Source organism: Rhinopithecus roxellana, chromosome 5, assembly GCF_007565055.1.
Source record: "Rhinopithecus roxellana isolate Shanxi Qingling chromosome 5, ASM756505v1, whole genome shotgun sequence".
Lineage (NCBI taxonomy): Eukaryota > Metazoa > Chordata > Mammalia > Primates > Cercopithecidae > Rhinopithecus > Rhinopithecus roxellana.
Genome location: NC_044553.1, coordinates 172,176,891 through 172,195,534, shown reverse-complemented (window position 1 = coordinate 172,195,534; position 18,644 = coordinate 172,176,891). Strand labels below are relative to the sequence as shown.

General features: G+C 51.3%; 1 protein-coding gene across 1 annotated transcript in view; it reads left to right on the top strand.

Moving 5' to 3' along the window:
- Nucleotides 1-17,244, top strand: part of SMAD6 (SMAD family member 6) — an 81,107-nt gene extending 63,863 nt beyond the window's left edge. Inside the window, exon 4 of the mRNA XM_030931474.1 lies at nt 16,245-17,244. Within this exon, the coding sequence (XP_030787334.1) occupies nt 16,245-16,783 (539 nt within the window). The 3' untranslated portion in view covers nt 16,784-17,244. The remainder of the gene's footprint in view (nt 1-16,244) is intronic.
- Nucleotides 17,245-18,644: the final 1,400 nt, after the last annotated feature.

Below are 18,644 nucleotides of genomic sequence, written 5' to 3'. Positions count from 1 at the left end.
CTTCTCTGATCTCACGGCTTCATTTTGTCTTCCATCCAGCTAGCAGCAAAGGTTCAGCATTGTTGCTGACATCAAGTACCCATTCTAACTTGTAACTTAAAAGGAGGGAAAGACCTTTGTTACTTTTAGGAATTAAAGACACTGCTCCGATTCCACCCCTGGGTTTCACTACCATAGGGCTCCATTTCACACCAAGGCTGGTCCCTTTGTTTCTCGGGGTGTTTGTCCCTGCAGAGACCTCCCGAAAACTTGACCCAGCGAAGAGGGGTCACACTTCCATCCTCTCCCTCACCACCCCTGAAGATGCTTGAATGACTTTAATAAGGCTGAGTTGCAGCCCTCACCCCTGCTATCCCCACTACCCCAGTTGCCTGGCGCTTTCCTTCATCCAGCGAGGAGAAAGCAAGTGGATGAGGTGAGAAGCAGCACCTGCTGTGGCTCAGGCTCAGGACTTTTTTTTTTTTTTTTTTTTTTTGAGATAGTCTGGCTCTGTCCCCCAGGCTGGAGTGCAGTGGCGCGATCTTGGCTCACTGCAACCTCCGGCTCCTGGGTTCAAGTGATTCTCCTGCCTCAGCCTCCCAAGTAAATGGGACTACAGGCGCCCGCCACCATGCCCGGCTAGTTTTTGTGTTTTTAGTAGAGATGGGGTTTCACCATGTTAGCCAGGATGGTCTCTTTCCTGACCTCATGATCTGCCTACCTCAGCCTCCCAAAATGTTGGGATTACAGGCGTGAGCCACCGCGCCCGGCCACGACTGCTTCTTAACTTTTAAGTCTTGGTGTCTCCCTTTCCAGCTAGTAAGAGTTGCCAGAGGGGAGGGCTCGTTGATTTCACTGATTACTCCCTTCCTACACAAACACACAGACCATTGCCTTACTTGATCGGGGAACATCTCCCCATTTCACAGACAAGAGAAACCGAGGCGCATCATGGCTTTATGATGATGGGGGCATGCAGGTTGGATTGGTGCTGTGGGATGAAGTTGGGAAAGGCGACTTCTGGATATTCAGGTTTTCTGCTGTTATTTTTAACTCTGATGTTAGGCATTCTTTCTTGCAGCAGTGGCCACAAGACAGGGCTGGGATGTTGTGCGACACTTGATGTAACTCAAAAGGCCCGGCCTGCAAGTTCCCTACTGAGGAGGAAGTGGTTAGGTGGCCAGGAATGCAACCTGCGCCTCCCAGATTAATTAATAATTGAGACCTGGCCCCCAGCCAGAGGGAGCTGAGAGAGATACAGTGAACAAAGAGTGGTTAACTGCAGTGGGGGAAGGAAAATTTGACTTTGCCTGTGGCTAAAAGGGAAATTCACAATGGCCATGATTTATGGGCTGAATTACTCAGGATCCTCCTTAGTGGGCATGTGCTCTAGGAATGCAGACGCTGGCGGCCTGCAGGGCCATTTGTGCCCATGGGGAAGGGAGGTGGAAGGGATGGGGGGCAGGGGGCAGGCGCCAGCCTCGTGGAGGAGGCGCAAGTCACACCCATGGGAGATGTCAGGGAGAGGGACTGTGCTGACTGCCTGTTGGAACTAGGTACAGGCTAGAAGTTGAGCAGCGTCCAGGATGCACTCTGTGAAGAGAAATGGCAGGAAGACTGGCTGCAGGGTCTGGCTGCCCTGGGTTCGGATTGGGGCTTGTCAGCTGTGTGACTTAGGCTGGGAGCTTAACCTCCCTGAGCCTTCATTTCCTCCTCTGTAAAGTGATACCTGCCTCCTAGGATTGTTCTCAGCATTAAATGAGATGGGATATGTGGACATAGATGCTCAGTAGCCACTGGATTTCCATAGGAGACCCAGTGAGAACAGAGGGTGTCTGCAGCAACCTAAATAGGATCCCTATTAGCGAATCTCTGCCAATGTTTGCTGGGCCCATGTATGTAAGTTGCCTGCTGGGTAGACCCCAGCCAGGCTTCCCTGTGATTCAGGAAAGGCACCCCCTCCTCCCACCTATCACACAGGTCTCTGTAGCTGCAAACAGCCCTCTGGAGGGGGAAACAGTTCTAGAAGGCACTTGGGCATTGCCATCATCGAGTTCAGCCCAGACGTCTCCATGGGACTCTTGTCTTTTCTAGAAGAAATCCAGAATGATGAACTGGATCATGGAAAACATGGCATGCCGATCTTCACTGAAAAGTTAACCTTGGCAATAGAAGACCAAATAGAAGCTGGTTGACAGTTGTGATCACTGCCCTCATGTTATTGCTGTGTTGGTGTTAGTCATGCAGTGTGTGCTCTTATCCAGACACAGGCTAAAGAATTACTCTGAGAAATATGAAACTCTTACTGAGCTAATGACTCAACTTCTTCAGGATGCTGGGCGGGAGGCAGTGGCATTGGAAGGAGCATCTGATCCTGCTTCGTCATTCACCTTGTGGGCCGTGGGGTAGTCACCAAACCTCTGTGAGCTTTATATTCCATAAGCGAAAACAAGGTCATTTATGAATGGGCTTGCAGAATCGGGAAACCTTCCACAGTTCAAAAGAACATCCCACCATCACCATCAATGAGGATAGAACCGCCCTTTTGGCATGGGCTGTGGGAGCCAAGCTTGGCCTCCTTCTACCTTGGAAACCAGTCTTGGACTTGGGGTAGGGGTGTGGGTCCTGGGGTCTCTGTGGGGCTATGTCTGCCTTAGTCTGGTGGGATGGATATACTGGTTGGCTCCCTCCCTCCTCTGCACCTTTCACCCCTGATCAAACAAGCCAGCTCTTTCCTGGCAGCTTGGGAGCTTGGGCATGGATGCGTCAAGCAGCTTCAACTTGCCTGCATAGTAGCACAGCCACAGAGAATAGACGGGTGGCCATGGCAGAGCTGTGTACTTCTGCCAAGCCAGTAGGGCATTTTGCAACATTTTTGTTGAGAATGCTTAAGTCTCATGTTACTGCATTCTCTACAGCAAATGTTAGTATTTAATTGTGGATTAATAATCTCTCCAGTCAATATTAGCTTTTTGTTAATTATAAAGCATTCCTGCTTGTTCCAGAAACACACAAGAATGACCGAGGCAACCCTCACTTTAAGAAAATTCAGTATATATAGGTCTCTGCATTCACCAAAGAGGTATGGATCCTGTATTTTTGTATAACAAAAGGCTATTTTAAAGGAAAGTATTTAATGCAAGAATTATTATCTTATGTCCCACCTTTGTATTTTTAATTTTGGAGTGATTATCTCAAGCTACATTTTTTTTTTTTTTTTTTTTTTTTTTCCTGGAGACAGGGTCTTGCTCTGTTTCCCAAGCTGGAGTGCAGTGGTATAACCATGGCTCACTGCAGCCTCGGCTTCCAGGACTCAAGCAATCCTCCCACCTCAGCCTCCAGAGTAACTGGGACTCCAGGTACATGCCACCATGCCTGGATAATTTTTTATTTTTCTGTGGAGATGGGGACTTGCTATGTTACCAGGGCACATCTCAAACTCCTGGGCTCAAGTGATCCTCTCACCTTGGCCTCCTACAGTGCTGGGATTACAGGTATGAGCCACCATATCCAGCCTACATCTTTAGTGTAAATAGAGGCAGCTATATTTGACTTGCAAAGGTCACCTGATTCTGTCTAGTTGGTAAATAAAAACAAAATAGTGTTAGATGAAGCTTACATTTGAGAGCTTCGCAAATAAGGAAACCAGCTTCTCCACCCATTCTTTGGCTCTTCCATTCAAAGCCATGTTCCCTGTTCCATTTACCTTCATAGACTTAGCAAGCCAGAGAAATTAAATCCACCCCCATGGCCAGGTAAGATGACTTGTAGGCTTTAGGTGATTTTATTTTATTTCATTTTATTTCGAGCCACTGAAACAATCCTCACACATAGTGAGCTCATTTGCCATTTTGTTAACCAGGCTGCATCAGGAGGATCAGCAAATGGGGACACTGGTTCTCCTCGCCTACCTAACATACTGACCTCTGAGCATCAGTAGTACCATCTGTTAAATGGGAACAGTGTTGCCACAGTGCCTTTTTCAAACCTGGGGCTGGGTTTGAAAGGAGGCAGATGACTTTCCAAAAGCCCTTCCAGCCTTTGAGTTTTTATATTCAGCTCTCCATTGCTGAGAGCACCTCTGTTAGGCCACATAGTACCAGGTCCTCGGGGAGGAGAGGGGAGATCAAGCCAGCTGAATCCCAGGCCAGCTTGCTGGTGGATGAGTTGGATGGAGACACATACCCTTCTGTTGACAGCATAAATTTGAGTGTCACAGAAGAGGGGTGTGTGATTGAGACCCAGGGGCTGAGGAAGGCTTTCCAAAGGAAGTGACAGTGGTGTCTGGATGGTTAAGCAAGTTTCTGACAAGTATTAGGGAATGGAGAAAGAAACTCATGGTCACCGAGTGCCGGGTACTGTTGTCAGGCTCTTCTCGAAAACCCCTTAACCCCTGTGAGTTAGGTAATCACCTAGAGGAAACCAGCCCCTGGCAGCAGTGGCTCCATGGGTGTTCAATGTGTGGGGTAACTCAGGGCTCCTGCTCAGAAGAGGTCTCTGCTTAACTGAATGCTGTGCTTTCACCATCTTGAAAATCTTCATAATTTTGGAACAAGGGGCCCTGCGTTTTCATTTTTCACTGGGCCCTCACAAATAGATAGCTGGTCCTGGTTCTCAGAGATGTGGTCACCTGCCCACCGTAACATAGCTGTGAAGATTTGCACGAGTTCACCTCTCTATCATCTGTGGTCTCAGGAAGCATTCCAGATCAAGAGAGTGGATGGATGAAATGCACACTGGGTGGGGTGTTCAAAGCCCAGGGAGCTAAGCAGCCTGGTGGCAGGAGATGGTGAGGCCAAGGATTTGAGGGAGCTGGGCTGTGGGTACCTTACCTGGTTACCCCCGGGACAGTTCTACACTAGTGTGGGTGCCTGTTCCTGAGAGCTGAGACAGGCTAATTGAGGCCAATTTTTAGGCACTTTGCTTTTATGGTTTTATATTAGTTAGGTCCAAGAAGAAGTCTAAGGCAGGAGGTTTGCCAATAAAACACATTGTATTTGGGGAATAAAAGACAATTAGAGGTGCCTCAAGTTCTATCAGCTCTGGGAACCTGCAAGATGGAGAATGTGCCGAAAGAAGGGCTTTTTTTTTTTTTTTTTTTTTTTTTGAGACGAAGTCTTGCCCTGTTGCCCAGGATGCAATGGCGCAGTCTCGGCTCACTATAACCTCCACCTCCTGGGTTAAAGCTATTCTCTTGCCTCAGCCTCCCGAGTAGCTGGGATTACAGGTGCCTGCCACCACGCCCAGCTAAGTTTTGTATTTTTAGTAGAGATGGGGTTTCACTATGTTGGCCAGGCTGGTCTCGAACTCCTGACCTCAGGCAATGCACCCACCTTGGCCTCCCAAAGTGCTGGGATTACAGACCTGAGCCACCGCGCCCGGCCGAGAAGGGCTTTCTTGAAGCCTACCATCATCTGCTACAAACCAGCATCCTGGCACCTCTGAGCACACCCAGGCTGTCCCTATCTGAACCCCAAAGGGCCAAGTTTGTCTCTGTGATCTCAGATTAACCAGGGACTTCAGGGTTAGGTTCAGTTGGTGAACTTGGGCATTTAATGCCTGAGATGAGAACTCAGGCCTGGCCTGATGAGAGAACAACAGCCCTGAACGCTGGTGCAGGCCCTGGTTTATATGTGAACCCAGCAGTTTGGCCATAAGCAGTGCAGACCCATAGGCTGGGAGGATTTGGGGGCCCCTTCCCATCTCACAACTGCCACCTGGGGACCGAGGTACCCAGCTTCATTGTCTTGCACACTGTTATTTTAGAACCTTTCCAGGGGCAATAATGAAAGCAAGGCTTTCCCACCCCAGGTGGTCTCTGAGTAAGAAAACAAACAAACACACTCCAGAGTCTGACTTTATGATAAAACAAAAGAGGACTTGGAATGGGAGCAAAGTTCAGAGGCTTTGTTGCAGAAACTGGTTCCTTCTCAAAATGTGGGCTGATTTTATAATCTGCTTGTCTTGCCCTGGCTCTCCCTTTCCACCCTCGTTCCCTCCAGGACACAGGGAACCAGAGTTCCCCCACCTGGGCTCCTTTCCTCTCCAAGGGCCTGAGGGGTTTCCCTGCCTTGCTTGCCAGGTGGTCTTTTCCTTTTCAGGCTTAAGTAGTTGGGGTTTCTTTTAAGAGGGCAGCACCACTGTTTCTGGCACAGAGTCTGAGGGATGAGTCCTCTGATGGAGGAGATAGCTCTACCACCAGCCTCCGTGTGGCTCTTCAAAGCTATAGCTGCCTGCAGAGAGTGTAGTGAAGGGAGCTTGTACCACAGAGCCCCGGGACCTGCAGAGAAAAGCCATGCTGTCTGGGCCCAGGGAACCCGGAGCAGTCTTAGCGGGTGGGAGACGATCGCTTCGGCAGGGCCAGACGGGTGAGGTGCAGGTGGAGGGCAGGTAGAGGCATGCTGATGGGAGTAGGGCCCCAGATTTCATCCTCTGGTAGGTCCCCTTGCCCGTTGGAGTGGTAAGGCTTAATAGCTCCTGGGGAAACGGCCTGTGGAGGAGACACTGAGCAGGCCTGTATATTAGGACCCGGGTGGAAAAAAAAGCTTGTTTTGTGTCAGGGTTGCAAGATGAGTTCATCTGTTCAGGATTTGTTTGAATACTGCAAGAGATAAAAGAATGGAAACCTTACCCATCACAGCCCAGGCCACCACTTTGTTCTTCCAGAGAGGTGGGGCCAAGCAGGCTGCAGTCAGGGCGCCGAGGCCTTTCTGCAGAGAAAAGCCGGCAGAAAACCCTTGGCCTCGAGAAGGCTGGGTACAGCCCAGCCAGGTGGCCACTGACCGTCAGGATACCCCAGATCACTCCTAAACCCCTCCTGCAACTTGGGGGACTCTGAGGACCACCCAGGAGAGCTAAGGGAGCATATGAGGCAGCACCAAGGAGGGCCCAGAGGAGAGACAGTGGGCTCAGGGTCAGGCCAGTCGATCCGGATTTCTGCGCTGCACTCTGACTTTGGGTCTGTCCTGAGGATTGGGATGATTCTGCTTCCTGGACTTGCACAGTTCAAAAAGGATCATGAATGAAGCATGTAGAGCGCCTCCCACTCCCCAGGGACTAGCCAGGGGTAGCAGCCCTTGCCCAAGATCAATTATTATGATTGTAGCCCATCTACAAAATACTCATTTTTGTGTATTAGAGGGGTAGAATGTTTGAGTGTGGGGGAGAAACTACACTTAAAAGCCAAAAAGTGTGTTTCCAGGGCTGCCTAGGGGGCCAGAAATAGCTGTTAGGGTGTGATATTTGAAAAGCCCACCGTCCTCCTAGGAAGGTGGGCAGCATGTCGTGGGGCAGTGTCGTTAGCACTGTCACCTCCGAGGACCCCTCTTCTCGTCCAGTCTTTGCAGAACCCCCACGTGATGGCTTGGAGTGGACGTGGCTAGCTTCTTATAGCATGGTCTCTGTGCCATTGCCCTGACATCCTCTAGGATTTTGTAGCCCACAGGTTGCAACCATAGGAGTGATGCAGAGTCCACATCTCTAAGCTTAGATAGATGGAAGCTCAAATCCCAATTCTGCAGCTTCCTCGCTGAGAAGTTGGGGTATGTTTCCGGACTTTCAGGCCTCAGCTCTCTCGTCTTAAGATGGGAGAATTAACATATGTTGAGGTAGTGCATTTAAAGGGTTTCAGACACTGCCTGGTATTTGGTAAAGGTTTCTTAAATGTGAGCTAGTTTATTATATTATTATCATGACTATTATTATTTCCCCTTGATTCTCAACTCCACTGGCACATATTATGTTTGCAGGTGTTACTACTGAATACGAATGCCCTTATGAACTATACAGGCTGAGTAACTCTGTCATGTAATTTATATACGTATGTAGATAAGGCTGCATGGTAGTAATAATATGAGTAATCATAATAGCTGTTAACTTATGCAATGCCTATTTTGGGCCAGGCATTATTTGACACACTTGAAATTAATCCCAACACCCTGATGAAGTAACCATTGATTGCATCCCTGTGTTACAGGTTAGGAAACTGAGGCCTAGAAGGGTGAAGCCCAAGATTTCACAGCTCTGAGTGGCAGAGCTGGGATTCACATGCAGGCACCTTTGCTCCCTAGTCCATGCTTTTAACCCTATGCAGGAGACATCCTGGTCCCAGCTGTGTCACTCATTTCCACTCTGACCTTGGCAAGTCACTTTACTTCTCTGAGCCTGTTTTTGCGCCTTGGCCGTGTGAACGGTATGTTCCTCAGTCTCCCTCCTCCTGGTTCTGTCATGCTGCCCTCCTGTTCCCATCACGCTCCCTGTCTTAGGGGCATTCCTCCACCCTCAGCCGACTAGCTGAGCAGCTGTCTGGAGGGTGGTGGCCAGCGTAGAGACCAGCCGCCAAAAGAGCCCCTGAGGTGGGCCCTGTGCAGGCAGGCTGCAGTGGTGGCCAGACCGCCCGTGATGTAATGACCGATTAGGAACTTCCCCTTGGAAGCCCGGCTTCCTCTAGGAGCCAAAGGTGCTGGAGCTGAGGTGGGGGGTGGGGAGGGGTGGGTGGGAGCGAATGAGAGGAAACTCCTGTCAGCTGGGCCCAGCTTTTGGAAAGAGTTCAGCAGAGAGGCTCGTTCTAAGCTGTTGACCATTAACATGGCCCTGTGCACATTCCTTCTCTGCTTTTACTGCCGGAGCCCGGTGGATAAAGAACTGGTCTTCCCCTCCCTTCACAAAGAAAAGAAAAAGAGCCTCTAATTAATGCTGCATCTCGAGACTTGCTGCAAAACCTGAAGCCATTTCTGCAGCTTAAAACGACAAAGGAGAGTTAAGTGGAAACTCCTTTTTCCCTCTAAGTTTGATAACAAAAACTACTTATCTAATGGGCAAACAAGGCTTTAAAAGGGGTGTTAGGTTAACCAGATGCAGGGCCACGTAATTACTCCCAGGCCTGGGAGCCACAGATGAAAAGCTGCCGGTTGGACTGGAACTTGAAGCCACAGGCATGACATGGGACAGAAGAAAGGAGTTTTCCAGGAGGGCAGGAGGCCTCACTGCAGCCCTGTGCAAAGGAGATTGGAAAAGCCAGCCCTGGGCCCCTATTCAGCTCTGCCACCAACTTGCTGGGTGACCCTGGGCAAGTCACTTAACCTCTCTGGCCTCTGAGACTTTTGAGTATCTCTTCTTCACTCTCGATAGGGTCTGGGCCTGTCTGCCCTTGTTTCAGGCCTATCAGCGAGGTGCTGAGCAGGCCCTTTCCGTCTAGCCCTGGGAGAGCCAGGGAGGTTGCTATGGCCCAGGTGTGTGTGAAGCAGCAGCAAAGACTTGGAAGGTGAAGGAGTAGGGACCACCTGGTCCCCTGCTGACCCAGACCTTTGAAGACCCAGAGGACTTGGGCTGAGCCTCCCATGAATGCCCTGAACCTTTGAGTCTAAGCTGGGCACAACACTGGTTCCTTTAGGGGATGGCTGAGTCTGAGGCAGTCTGGTCAAAAGGAAAGGGGGAAGCAGGAAGAAAGCAGGCTGCAGTTTATGCTCAGGCTCTTGGAGCTTGCAGCCCACGGGGGAGCACACAGGAACGTTCCTGCCCTTTGTTTTGACAGAAAACTGCTGATTCGAAGAAGCTAAAGGCTTTTCTTGGGATTTCAGCACTCCCCGCCTCCCTCAGACTGCAGTCAGCTCCCTTGGTGCCCCTGCACCCCCACAAAATTACATGTTGGGCTCGCAGCACCCTCCCTGGGCAGAGAGGCGTAGAGGAAAGAATGCCAGCCGTCGGAGGGGTGGATTTCTGTGCAGGGGAGAAGGCCTATTGTTGGGACCAGTCACCTCCTCCTCCTCGGCACAGACAGCCACCACCCTCTGGTGGCAGGAATGTGGTTGCCACGGGAGGGAAAAGGGCTTGTCCCCTGGGCCACTGTGGAGCCCTGCTGGGGCCACTCTAGGACAGCTACAGGACATTGCCACTTTCTTCTTTTTAATTTTTTCAAGGTATCATACCTAAAATGAAATCCACGGTTCTTTAAGTGTACAGGGTGTGGCTTTTTACAGCACAGATGCCCAAGTTCCCATGGTTCCAATCAAGAAATCAGACATTTCCATCATGCTGGAAAGTTCTCTTGTGCCTCTTCCCAGCTGTCTCCCTCTCCCCAGGGGTAACCACTGTTCTGATTTATTTTATTTTATTTTATTTTATTTTATTTTATTTTATTTTATTTTTTGAGATGGAGTTTCGCTCTTGTTGCCCAGGCTGGAGTGCAGTGGCACAATCTTGTCTCACTGCAGCACCCGCCTTCCAGGTTCTAGCTATTCTTCTGCCTCAGCCTCCCGAATAGTTGGGATTAAGGCGCCCGCCACCACACCCGGCTGATTTTTTTGTATTTTTAATAGAGACGGGGTTTTGCCATGTTGGCCAGGCTGGTCTCGAACTCCTGACCTCAGGTGATCCACCCGCCTCAGCCTCCAAAGTGCTGAGATTACAGGCGTGAGCCACCATGCCTGGCCACTGTTGTGATTTACACTGCCGTAGATTAGTTTGCCTTCTCAAGAGTTTTGTCTCGGTGGAAATACACCACGAACCTTCTGTGTCTGGCCTCCCACGCTCAATGGGATGCCCTTCAGATTCACGCACCTTGTTGCAGGTGTCAGTAGCTTGTTCCTTTTTCCTGGTGAGTAGTGTTTCATTGGCTGGATGTTCCTAGTTTTTGTTTGTTGGTTTTCTGTTGATAGATATCTGAGCTGGTTTCTGGGTTTGGGTGGTTAGGACTAGAGCTGCTAGTCCTAGGAACATTAACTAAATCACAGAAATTTAGAGCTGGGGAGAGAGTAATGATCTCATTGTTCAGATGGGAAGACTGAGGCCAGAGGAGGGAGATGACCTGCTGGATCAGGGCCAGGTGGCAGGACTCCTCCCAGGCTAGTGCCACTCTGCCAGATCCATCCCAGACACAGCGCCTCTCCTCCTCCCCCGGCACCCTCCCAGCAGGACCCAGAGTCTGGCTGGGAACTAGGCCAGGCCCTGAGCAGGGGGCAGTGAGCAGGCGTTTCGGTCAGAACTCGGTCATCTTTGATGTTGTTCACTCGGGTCTGACTCCCCGGTATTTATTTGCAATTAAAGAGTTGGTTCCTAATTAGGCTGATGGCCGTGGGAGATGGCAGTACCACAGCCTAGGAGCCACGAGGAGAAAAAGATCCTTCTGTAAGAGACTGTCCCCTCACCTGAGTGGCAGCCCAGGCTTGTGACTGAGAGGCACAGGGTGAAGGGGCCGTGCAGCTGTGGGAAGTACAGAGTAGGGACCATGGGTTAGGGGGCACCTACCTTCTCACTCATGGTGTCACAGAGAGCATGTCAGCTTGTGTTGGACACACTGCATGAAATCTGAATGCACATATGTGTGTGAGAGAATGGAGCCACAGCAGGGCTCATTCTAGACATTCAGACATGCATTGCTTCATCCTTCCATTCCTTCACTCACGGGGCACCTCTTTCACTGCAGGTACCAGGCTAGGGGCTAACCCCTAACATTTGTAAAGTGCTTTGCAATTTGCAAAGGGCCTTGTCCACAGTCCTATTGAGACCTTCCATGGCGGCGACCCTGGGCCATGACCCCCAACCCCACTAAAGATCCCTGGCCTCTGAAGGGTAAGGCCAACACTGGAGCCCATAAACAAGGCAGCTCCTTCCTTCTGCACCCACTTGATTTTGCCGGAGTGTCTAGAAAATTCAGAGATGGACAGTGTGTGAGTGGGGCACTTGATTATTGAATCAGTCCTTTTGCAAATACAGTGACTGAGTCTTGGAGACATGTAGCAGTTTATCGATGGCCACATATCCAGTCAGTGGTGGCAGCCTTAGGACAGTCTCACTGTGAAAGCTTGTGGACCATGCGGCATGGGTTAGAGTAGAATTCTGGGCTCTCAAGTTCTGGCCCTAGGTCTGCCACCCACTGCTGTGTGTCCTTGGGCAAGTCCCTCGACGCCTCCCAGGATGCTGTCTTTGGGACACCAGATTATTGGACTCCATTAGTGGTCCCAACAGGCCAGTCTCAAGACTAAGTTTTCATTGGTCCATGGTGAAAGAAATAAAAATAAGTTAGAAAATAAGTCTGTACATGGCAAAATAAAGCAGTGGTAGGCCGGGTGCAATGGCTCATGCCTGTAATTCCAACACTCTGGGAGACAGACAGGCAGATTGCTTGAGCCCAGGAATTTGAGACCAGCCTGGGTAACATGGCAAAACCCGGTGGCATGTGCCTATAATGCCAGCTACTTGGGAAGTTGAGGTGGGACAATCGCTTGAGCCTGGGAGGTCGAAGCTGCAGTGAGCCGAGACTGCGCCACTGCTGTACCCCAGCCTAAGTGACAGAGTGAGACTATTTCTCAAACAGAAACAAAAATGAAGCAGTGGTCAACCTATGTCATTCCCAACTCCCCTGTTAAAAAAAAAAATGTGTTGGTTTGTGGAAGGCTGAAGTGTTGGGTCTCACTGGATAAGATAATGTCAGTGGATACTCAAGCTCTGATGCCCGGGGACTGAGAGCTGAGTGGGGACAGGGAGGCTGAGAGTGGCTGGCTTACCCTCTGGATCAGACAAGAGACCCTGGTTTTTGCCCACCACCCTTCCATGCCCTAGGGCCTGAACCCACCAGCCCACCAGCTGGGTTCAGGATTCCCTGTGGAGTGGGGGGTGGGGGCAATGTCCAGGCACTGGGACGTATTTTATTGTCTGCCCCCTTCCCTTTTATTAGGTTAGTGCAAAAGTCATTGAGGCAGGAGGGTCACTTGAGCCCAGGAGTTTAATCCCAGCCTGGGCAACAAAGCAAGACCTCATCTCTACAAAAGAGCTTTTGAAAATTAGCTGGGCACGAGGGTGTACATCTGTGGTCCCAGCTACTTGGGAAGCTGAGACAGGAGGATTGCTTGAGCCCAAAGAAAATATGCAGCCTTGGGATAGATGGAGACCCACCCCACCCCTTCCTAGTCAGAGTGTAGACCAACTTGGGGGCACTGGCCAGGAGCGCAGACGCCTGTTAAGGACAAAGGAGGGGCTGCAGTTCAGGTGCCCCAGGAAGGAGAGGTCAGAGAGGGCTTCCCGGAGGTGGCGGTCTGTCTCCCTGGATTTGGGAGACATAGCCAGGAGCGCAGGCCTGATGAGGTGTAACCCAGTCTGTTCCATCAAGGAAGCCGCAGGGGATGGGGCCTGGCTCAAGCCCTGGGTGTCCCTTAGCTGGATGGCTGAGGCAGGCAAGGCCTGAGGACGGCTCTGTGGATTCATCCCGTCATAGGTTACCATAACGCGCACTGGGGCTAGGCTGGGGACATGGGTTTTGAGCAGGGAAATGGGGTGAGTTTGGCCTGGCTGGGGTGGGGGGAACTGAGAGGAGGGCGATAGGAAGTCCCACCTGTCCTTGAATTGAAAAACTTCCTTTTCTTTTCTTTTTTCTTTTTCTTTTTGTTTGAGACAAGGTCTCACTCTGTCACCCAGACTGGAATGCAGTAGAACAATGACAGTTCCCGGTAGCTTCAAACTCTTGGGCTCAAGCAATACTCCTGTCTCAACTTCCCGAGTAGCTGGGACTGCAGATGTACACCATCATGCCCAGCTAATTTTTAAACGTTTTTTGTGGAGATGAGGTTTTGCTTTGTCGCACATGCTGGGCTTTAACTCCTGGGCTCAAGTGAGCCTCCTGCCTCAGCCTCCCAGAGTTCCCAGCCAGAAACGGTTTGGAAGCTGGGAAAGAGAAAGTCGCTCCCCCTGCCCCCTGCGCCCCTGCTCTTCCCCAGCTAGACTCTGCCTTTTTCCATGGGTCGGGTAGAGTGGCTGGGCAGCTGTCTCAGAGCCTTGTCTGTGAAGAGGTGCAGCAGTGACCCCTCCCTCAGTGAGACCCCTCCCTCAGTGAATCCTCCAAGAGTGGGGATAGTGACGCCTCAGCTTGTAAACAGTCACCTCTAGGACTCATGGACCATGAGAGCAGTCATGCTTACAGATAGGGAAACTGAGGCTTAGGGAGGGAGCGGGACTTGTTCAGTGTGCAGGTTTTAGGAAGGAGCCAAGGCAGAACTCTCTCTGGAGTGTGGAGAAGAGCTCCCATCTAGAGTGTGGCCTGGCACCAAGGCGGCCCCAGCATTCACTGGTGTGTACCCTGGGCCTCAGTTTCCTCACCTGTGGAAGGGGCTGCTAGCAGGGGTGAAATGAGGCTGTTGTGAAGAAGGGGCCCAGCTCACAGAAGGCACTCATGGATGCCGTTGCCCATCCTGTCTCCCAGCATACTCCAGGCATTGCTTTTTTTGCATCCCCACCTTGCTGTGCCTGACACAGTCATGGAATTCTTGTTGGTTGGTGGGCAGTGTGGGTGCTGGAGTTTCATGGCCAGACTAGCACGGTGCTGCTTTTCTGGCCCTTGGGGGCTCCCAGACCCATGCCAGATAGATGGCTGGGGAGAGGGGCACTGGAGTAGAGTGACTGGAGCTCAGAGTCAGCTCTCCCAGCTGCCCATCTGCTGGGACTGGCCTAGTGCCTGAACCTAGTGACCTCCCAAGGGCTTGAGCTGTCTCTGTCACTATTGCCCACTGGCTAAGGGCAGTTCAGTCAAGGGCAGGATGTAGAACCTCTTCCTCCTCTCCTGACCATCAGCTGGAAGCATCAGAGGCCTCCCTGGAGACTCTGAGGCAAAATGATCCAAGCTGTGGGCTGGTGTGAGGACTTGGATTACCCACCAGCAGACTTGGGGACCTGGGTCTGGGACTCAGTGCCAGGCACAGGGCAAGGGGCACACTCAGGAAGCCTGTGCCCAGCCCAAAGCCACAGCAGAACAGTCAGCCTCCAGGAGGCCCCTGAGGCAGACGGCCTCCTGCCAGGTGGCTGGCTGGGCCTCCCAGTATGTAAGGGGATGTCAGGGCCCTGCCACCGTGTTCTTCTGGGGTTTCTAGGCAGGGGAAAGCCAAGGCCTTTTAAAGGCAGCCAGAGCTGGCCGCACGCAGGCTCCCAGGTAAAGCTGTTAGAAGTGTTGTCCTCTGGGATTTGGTTGGACTTTGATCAGTTTTCCTCAGAAAAACAGCCATGAAGCACCTTGCTTTGCTCTGTCAGGCCTCCAGCAGAACACCTCCCTCTGCACAGGCCCAGGCCAGGGACCTGTGTGGAAGCAGGCATGGCAGGCAAATCATGTCACCTCACTGGGCAGTTATAGGTGCCAGCCTGCTTCTCAGAGCTGTGAGCTCAAAGGAAAGGCCAGATGTCAGAATCTGAGAAGCTGGCCACCTGAGAGCAGGGAGCACCCTGGTCTGTGTTGGTCTGAACTTTGGTCTCAGAAAATTGTTAAACTCCTCTAGACACACAGATGGCCTGAGTCAGAGTGTGACAAGGGATTTCAGTAACACCTTAGCTACCCCTTTGCTATACAGTGAGGAAACTGAGGCCCAGAGAGGAGCAGCACACACCTTCGATTGCTGGGCAGCTCCAGAGCCCTTAAGGAGCCATTTTCTTTGTCATTTAGGGACCCTCAGCTCCTCTGCCATGCAGAAGTGGCTGCAGTTCTGGTGAAAACCTGCATTTCCTGCCAAGAAAGCCAACTCAAGTGGGCGGTACCGGGAGGCTAAAGCTAAGGCAGAGAGCAGTCGGGCAGTCGTATTTATAACAAGGTCACCACAGGAATCCTGCTGCTCCAGGCCGGATGGGATCCTGGGGGCAACTCCCCCCACCCCCAGCTCGCCTCCCGGTGCTTGAGTCCTCTAATGTGGTGATTTCAACCCCCCCCCCCCATCCCCCAATAGCCTAACCCTACTCTGTCAGGTTGAGACTTGGACTAGTGGGTTCAAATCCTGGCAGGGTGCCCTCCTCTGTAGAACGAGGAGAAGGTGGCGCCCTTGCAGAGTGATCATGAGGACCAAGTGAGTCCTGTGCGCTGTGAAGAGTAAGAAGTACAGCGCTCCACTCCTGGTCCGTGATGGGTGCTCCACAATCAGTCCCTCCTTCGGGGACGTGCAGGCAGCTATCTGTCTCTCCTGCTAGCATGAAGAGGCAGGGGCAGGGTATGCAGGGTTCATGTCTGTGCTTCCACAGCACCTAGCACACCACAGGTGCTCTCTGGCTTGCACTCTGTGGCTCATAACCTTTGTTTTCTCCTTTGTGTGAGTTTGTGTGTGTGTGAAAGAGATGTCCTGTTGTGTGCTATATTTCCTGAGGACAACCTGGCACACAGTCGGTGCCCACATGACTGCTGAATGCTGGAAACCTTACCCAGCTCCCACTGTGCAGACACCAGAGCCCACCTCCGCTCCCCGGTACCTCCCACCCCCCCCCCCACCCCGAATAACGCGGCGGTCCCTGTGCTTGTCCCGCAGACGCCAGCATGTCTCCGGACGCCACCAAGCCGAGCCACTGGTGCAGCGTGGCGTACTGGGAGCACCGGACGCGCGTGGGCCGCCTCTACGCGGTGTACGACCAGGCCGTCAGCATCTTCTACGACCTACCTCAGGGCAGCGGCTTCTGCCTGGGCCAGCTCAACCTGGAGCAGCGCAGCGAGTCGGTGCGGCGAACGCGCAGCAAGATCGGCTTCGGCATCCTGCTCAGCAAGGAGCCCGACGGCGTGTGGGCCTACAACCGCGGCGAGCACCCCATCTTCGTCAACTCCCCGACGCTGGACGCGCCCGGCGGCCGCGCCCTGGTCGTTCGCAAGGTGCCGCCCGGCTACTCCATCAAGGTGTTCGACTTCGAGCGCTCGGGCCTGCAGCATGCGCCCGAGCCCGACGCCGCCGACGGCCCCTACGACCCCAACAGCGTCCGCATCAGCTTCGCCAAGGGCTGGGGGCCCTGCTACTCCCGGCAGTTCATCACCTCCTGCCCCTGCTGGCTGGAGATCCTCCTCAACAACCCCAGATAGTGGCGGGCCCGGCGGAGGGGCGGGTGGGAGGCCGCGGCCGCCGCCACCTGCCGGCCTCGAGAGGGGCCGATGCCCAGAGACACAGCCCCCACGGACAAAATCCCCCAGATATCATCTACCTAGATTTAATATAAAGTTTTATATATTATATGGAAATATATATTATACTTGTAATTATGGAGTCATTTTTACAATGTAATTATTTATGTATGGTGCAATGTGTGTATATGGACAAAACAAGAAAGACGCACTTTGGCTTATAATTCTTTCAATACAGATATATTTTCTTTCTCTTCCTCCTTCCTCTTCTTTACTTTTATATATATATATATATATATATAAAGAAAATGATACAGCAGAGCTAGGTGGAAAAGCCTGGGTTTGGTGTATGGTTTTTGAGATATTAATGCCCAGTCAAAAAGCTAATACCAGTCACTCGATAATAAAGTATTCGCATTATAGTTTTTTTTAAACTGTCTTCTTTTCACGAAGAGGGGCAGGTAGGGCTTCTGCGGATTTCTGACCCATCGTGTACCCTGAAACTTGACTTCAGTTTTCATGTTTTATTGGATAAAGATAGAACGAATTGAAAAGGGAGGAAAGTCACATTTACTCTTAAGTAAACCAGAGAAGCTTCTGTTGTTCCTTCCTGCCCATGGCTATGGTGTGTCCATTGGGTAGGGATAGCGGTGGGGAAAGGGAAAATATACTGGCCATTTATCCTGAACAAGCTTTTCCAGTCTCATGGAGGAGGTTCATGCCCTAGCCTAGAAAGGGCCCAGGTCCATGCCTCCCATCTTTGAGCTATGAGCAAGCTAAAAGAAGACACTATTTCTCACCATTTTGTGGAAATGGCCTGGAGAACAAAGACTGAAATGGGCCTTAAGCCCACCTGCTACCTTGCAGAACCATCTGAAGCCCCATGGTGAGTAGATCCTTTTAGGACCTCGACAGGGTATTTCCCACCCCCCAGCCAAAAATAGCTCAGAATCTGCCCATCCAGGGCTGTATTAATGATTTATGTAAAGGCAGATGGTTTATTTCTACTTTGTAAAAGGGAAAAGTTGAGGTTCTGGAAGGATAAATGATTTGCTCATGAGACAAAATCAAGGTTAGAAGTTACATAGAATTGTAGGACCAGAGCCATATCATTAGATCAGCTTTCTGAAGAATATTCTCAAAAAAAGAAAGTCTCCTTGGCCAGATAACTAAGAGGAATGTTGCATTGTATATCTTTTTTCTTGGAGATTTATATTAACATATTAAGTGCTCTGAGAAGTCCTGTGTATTATGTCTTGCTGCATAATAAATTATCCCCAAACTTAGCAGCTTAAAATAACTAACATTTATTATCTCCCACAGTTTCTGTAGGTCAGGAATCTGGGAGCAGCTTAGCCAAGTGGTTCTGGCTTGGGGTCTCTGGTGAGGTTGCCATCAAGCTGTCAGCCAGGGCTGTAGTCATCTGAGTCTTGACTGGGTCTGGGGGACCCGCTCCAAGCTCGCTCACTTAGCTGCTGGCAGGAGCCCTCAGTTCCCTGCCACGTGGGCATCTCCACTGGGCTACTTGCAACATGGCTTCCCCAGAGCAAGTGATCCAGAACAGCAAGGGTGAAGCTGCTGGGTTTTTTTTGTTTGTTTGTTTTGTTTTGTTTTGTTTTTTGAGACAGGGTCTTACTCTGTCACCCAGGCTGGAATGCAGGTGCCCCATCATGACTCGCTGCAGCCTCAAACTCCCTGGGCTCAGGTGATCCTCCCACATCAGCCTCCTGAGTAGCTAGGACTACAGGTGCACACCATCATGTCTGGCTAATTTTTATACTTTTGGTAGAGATGGAATTTCACCATGTTGCCTAGGCTGGTC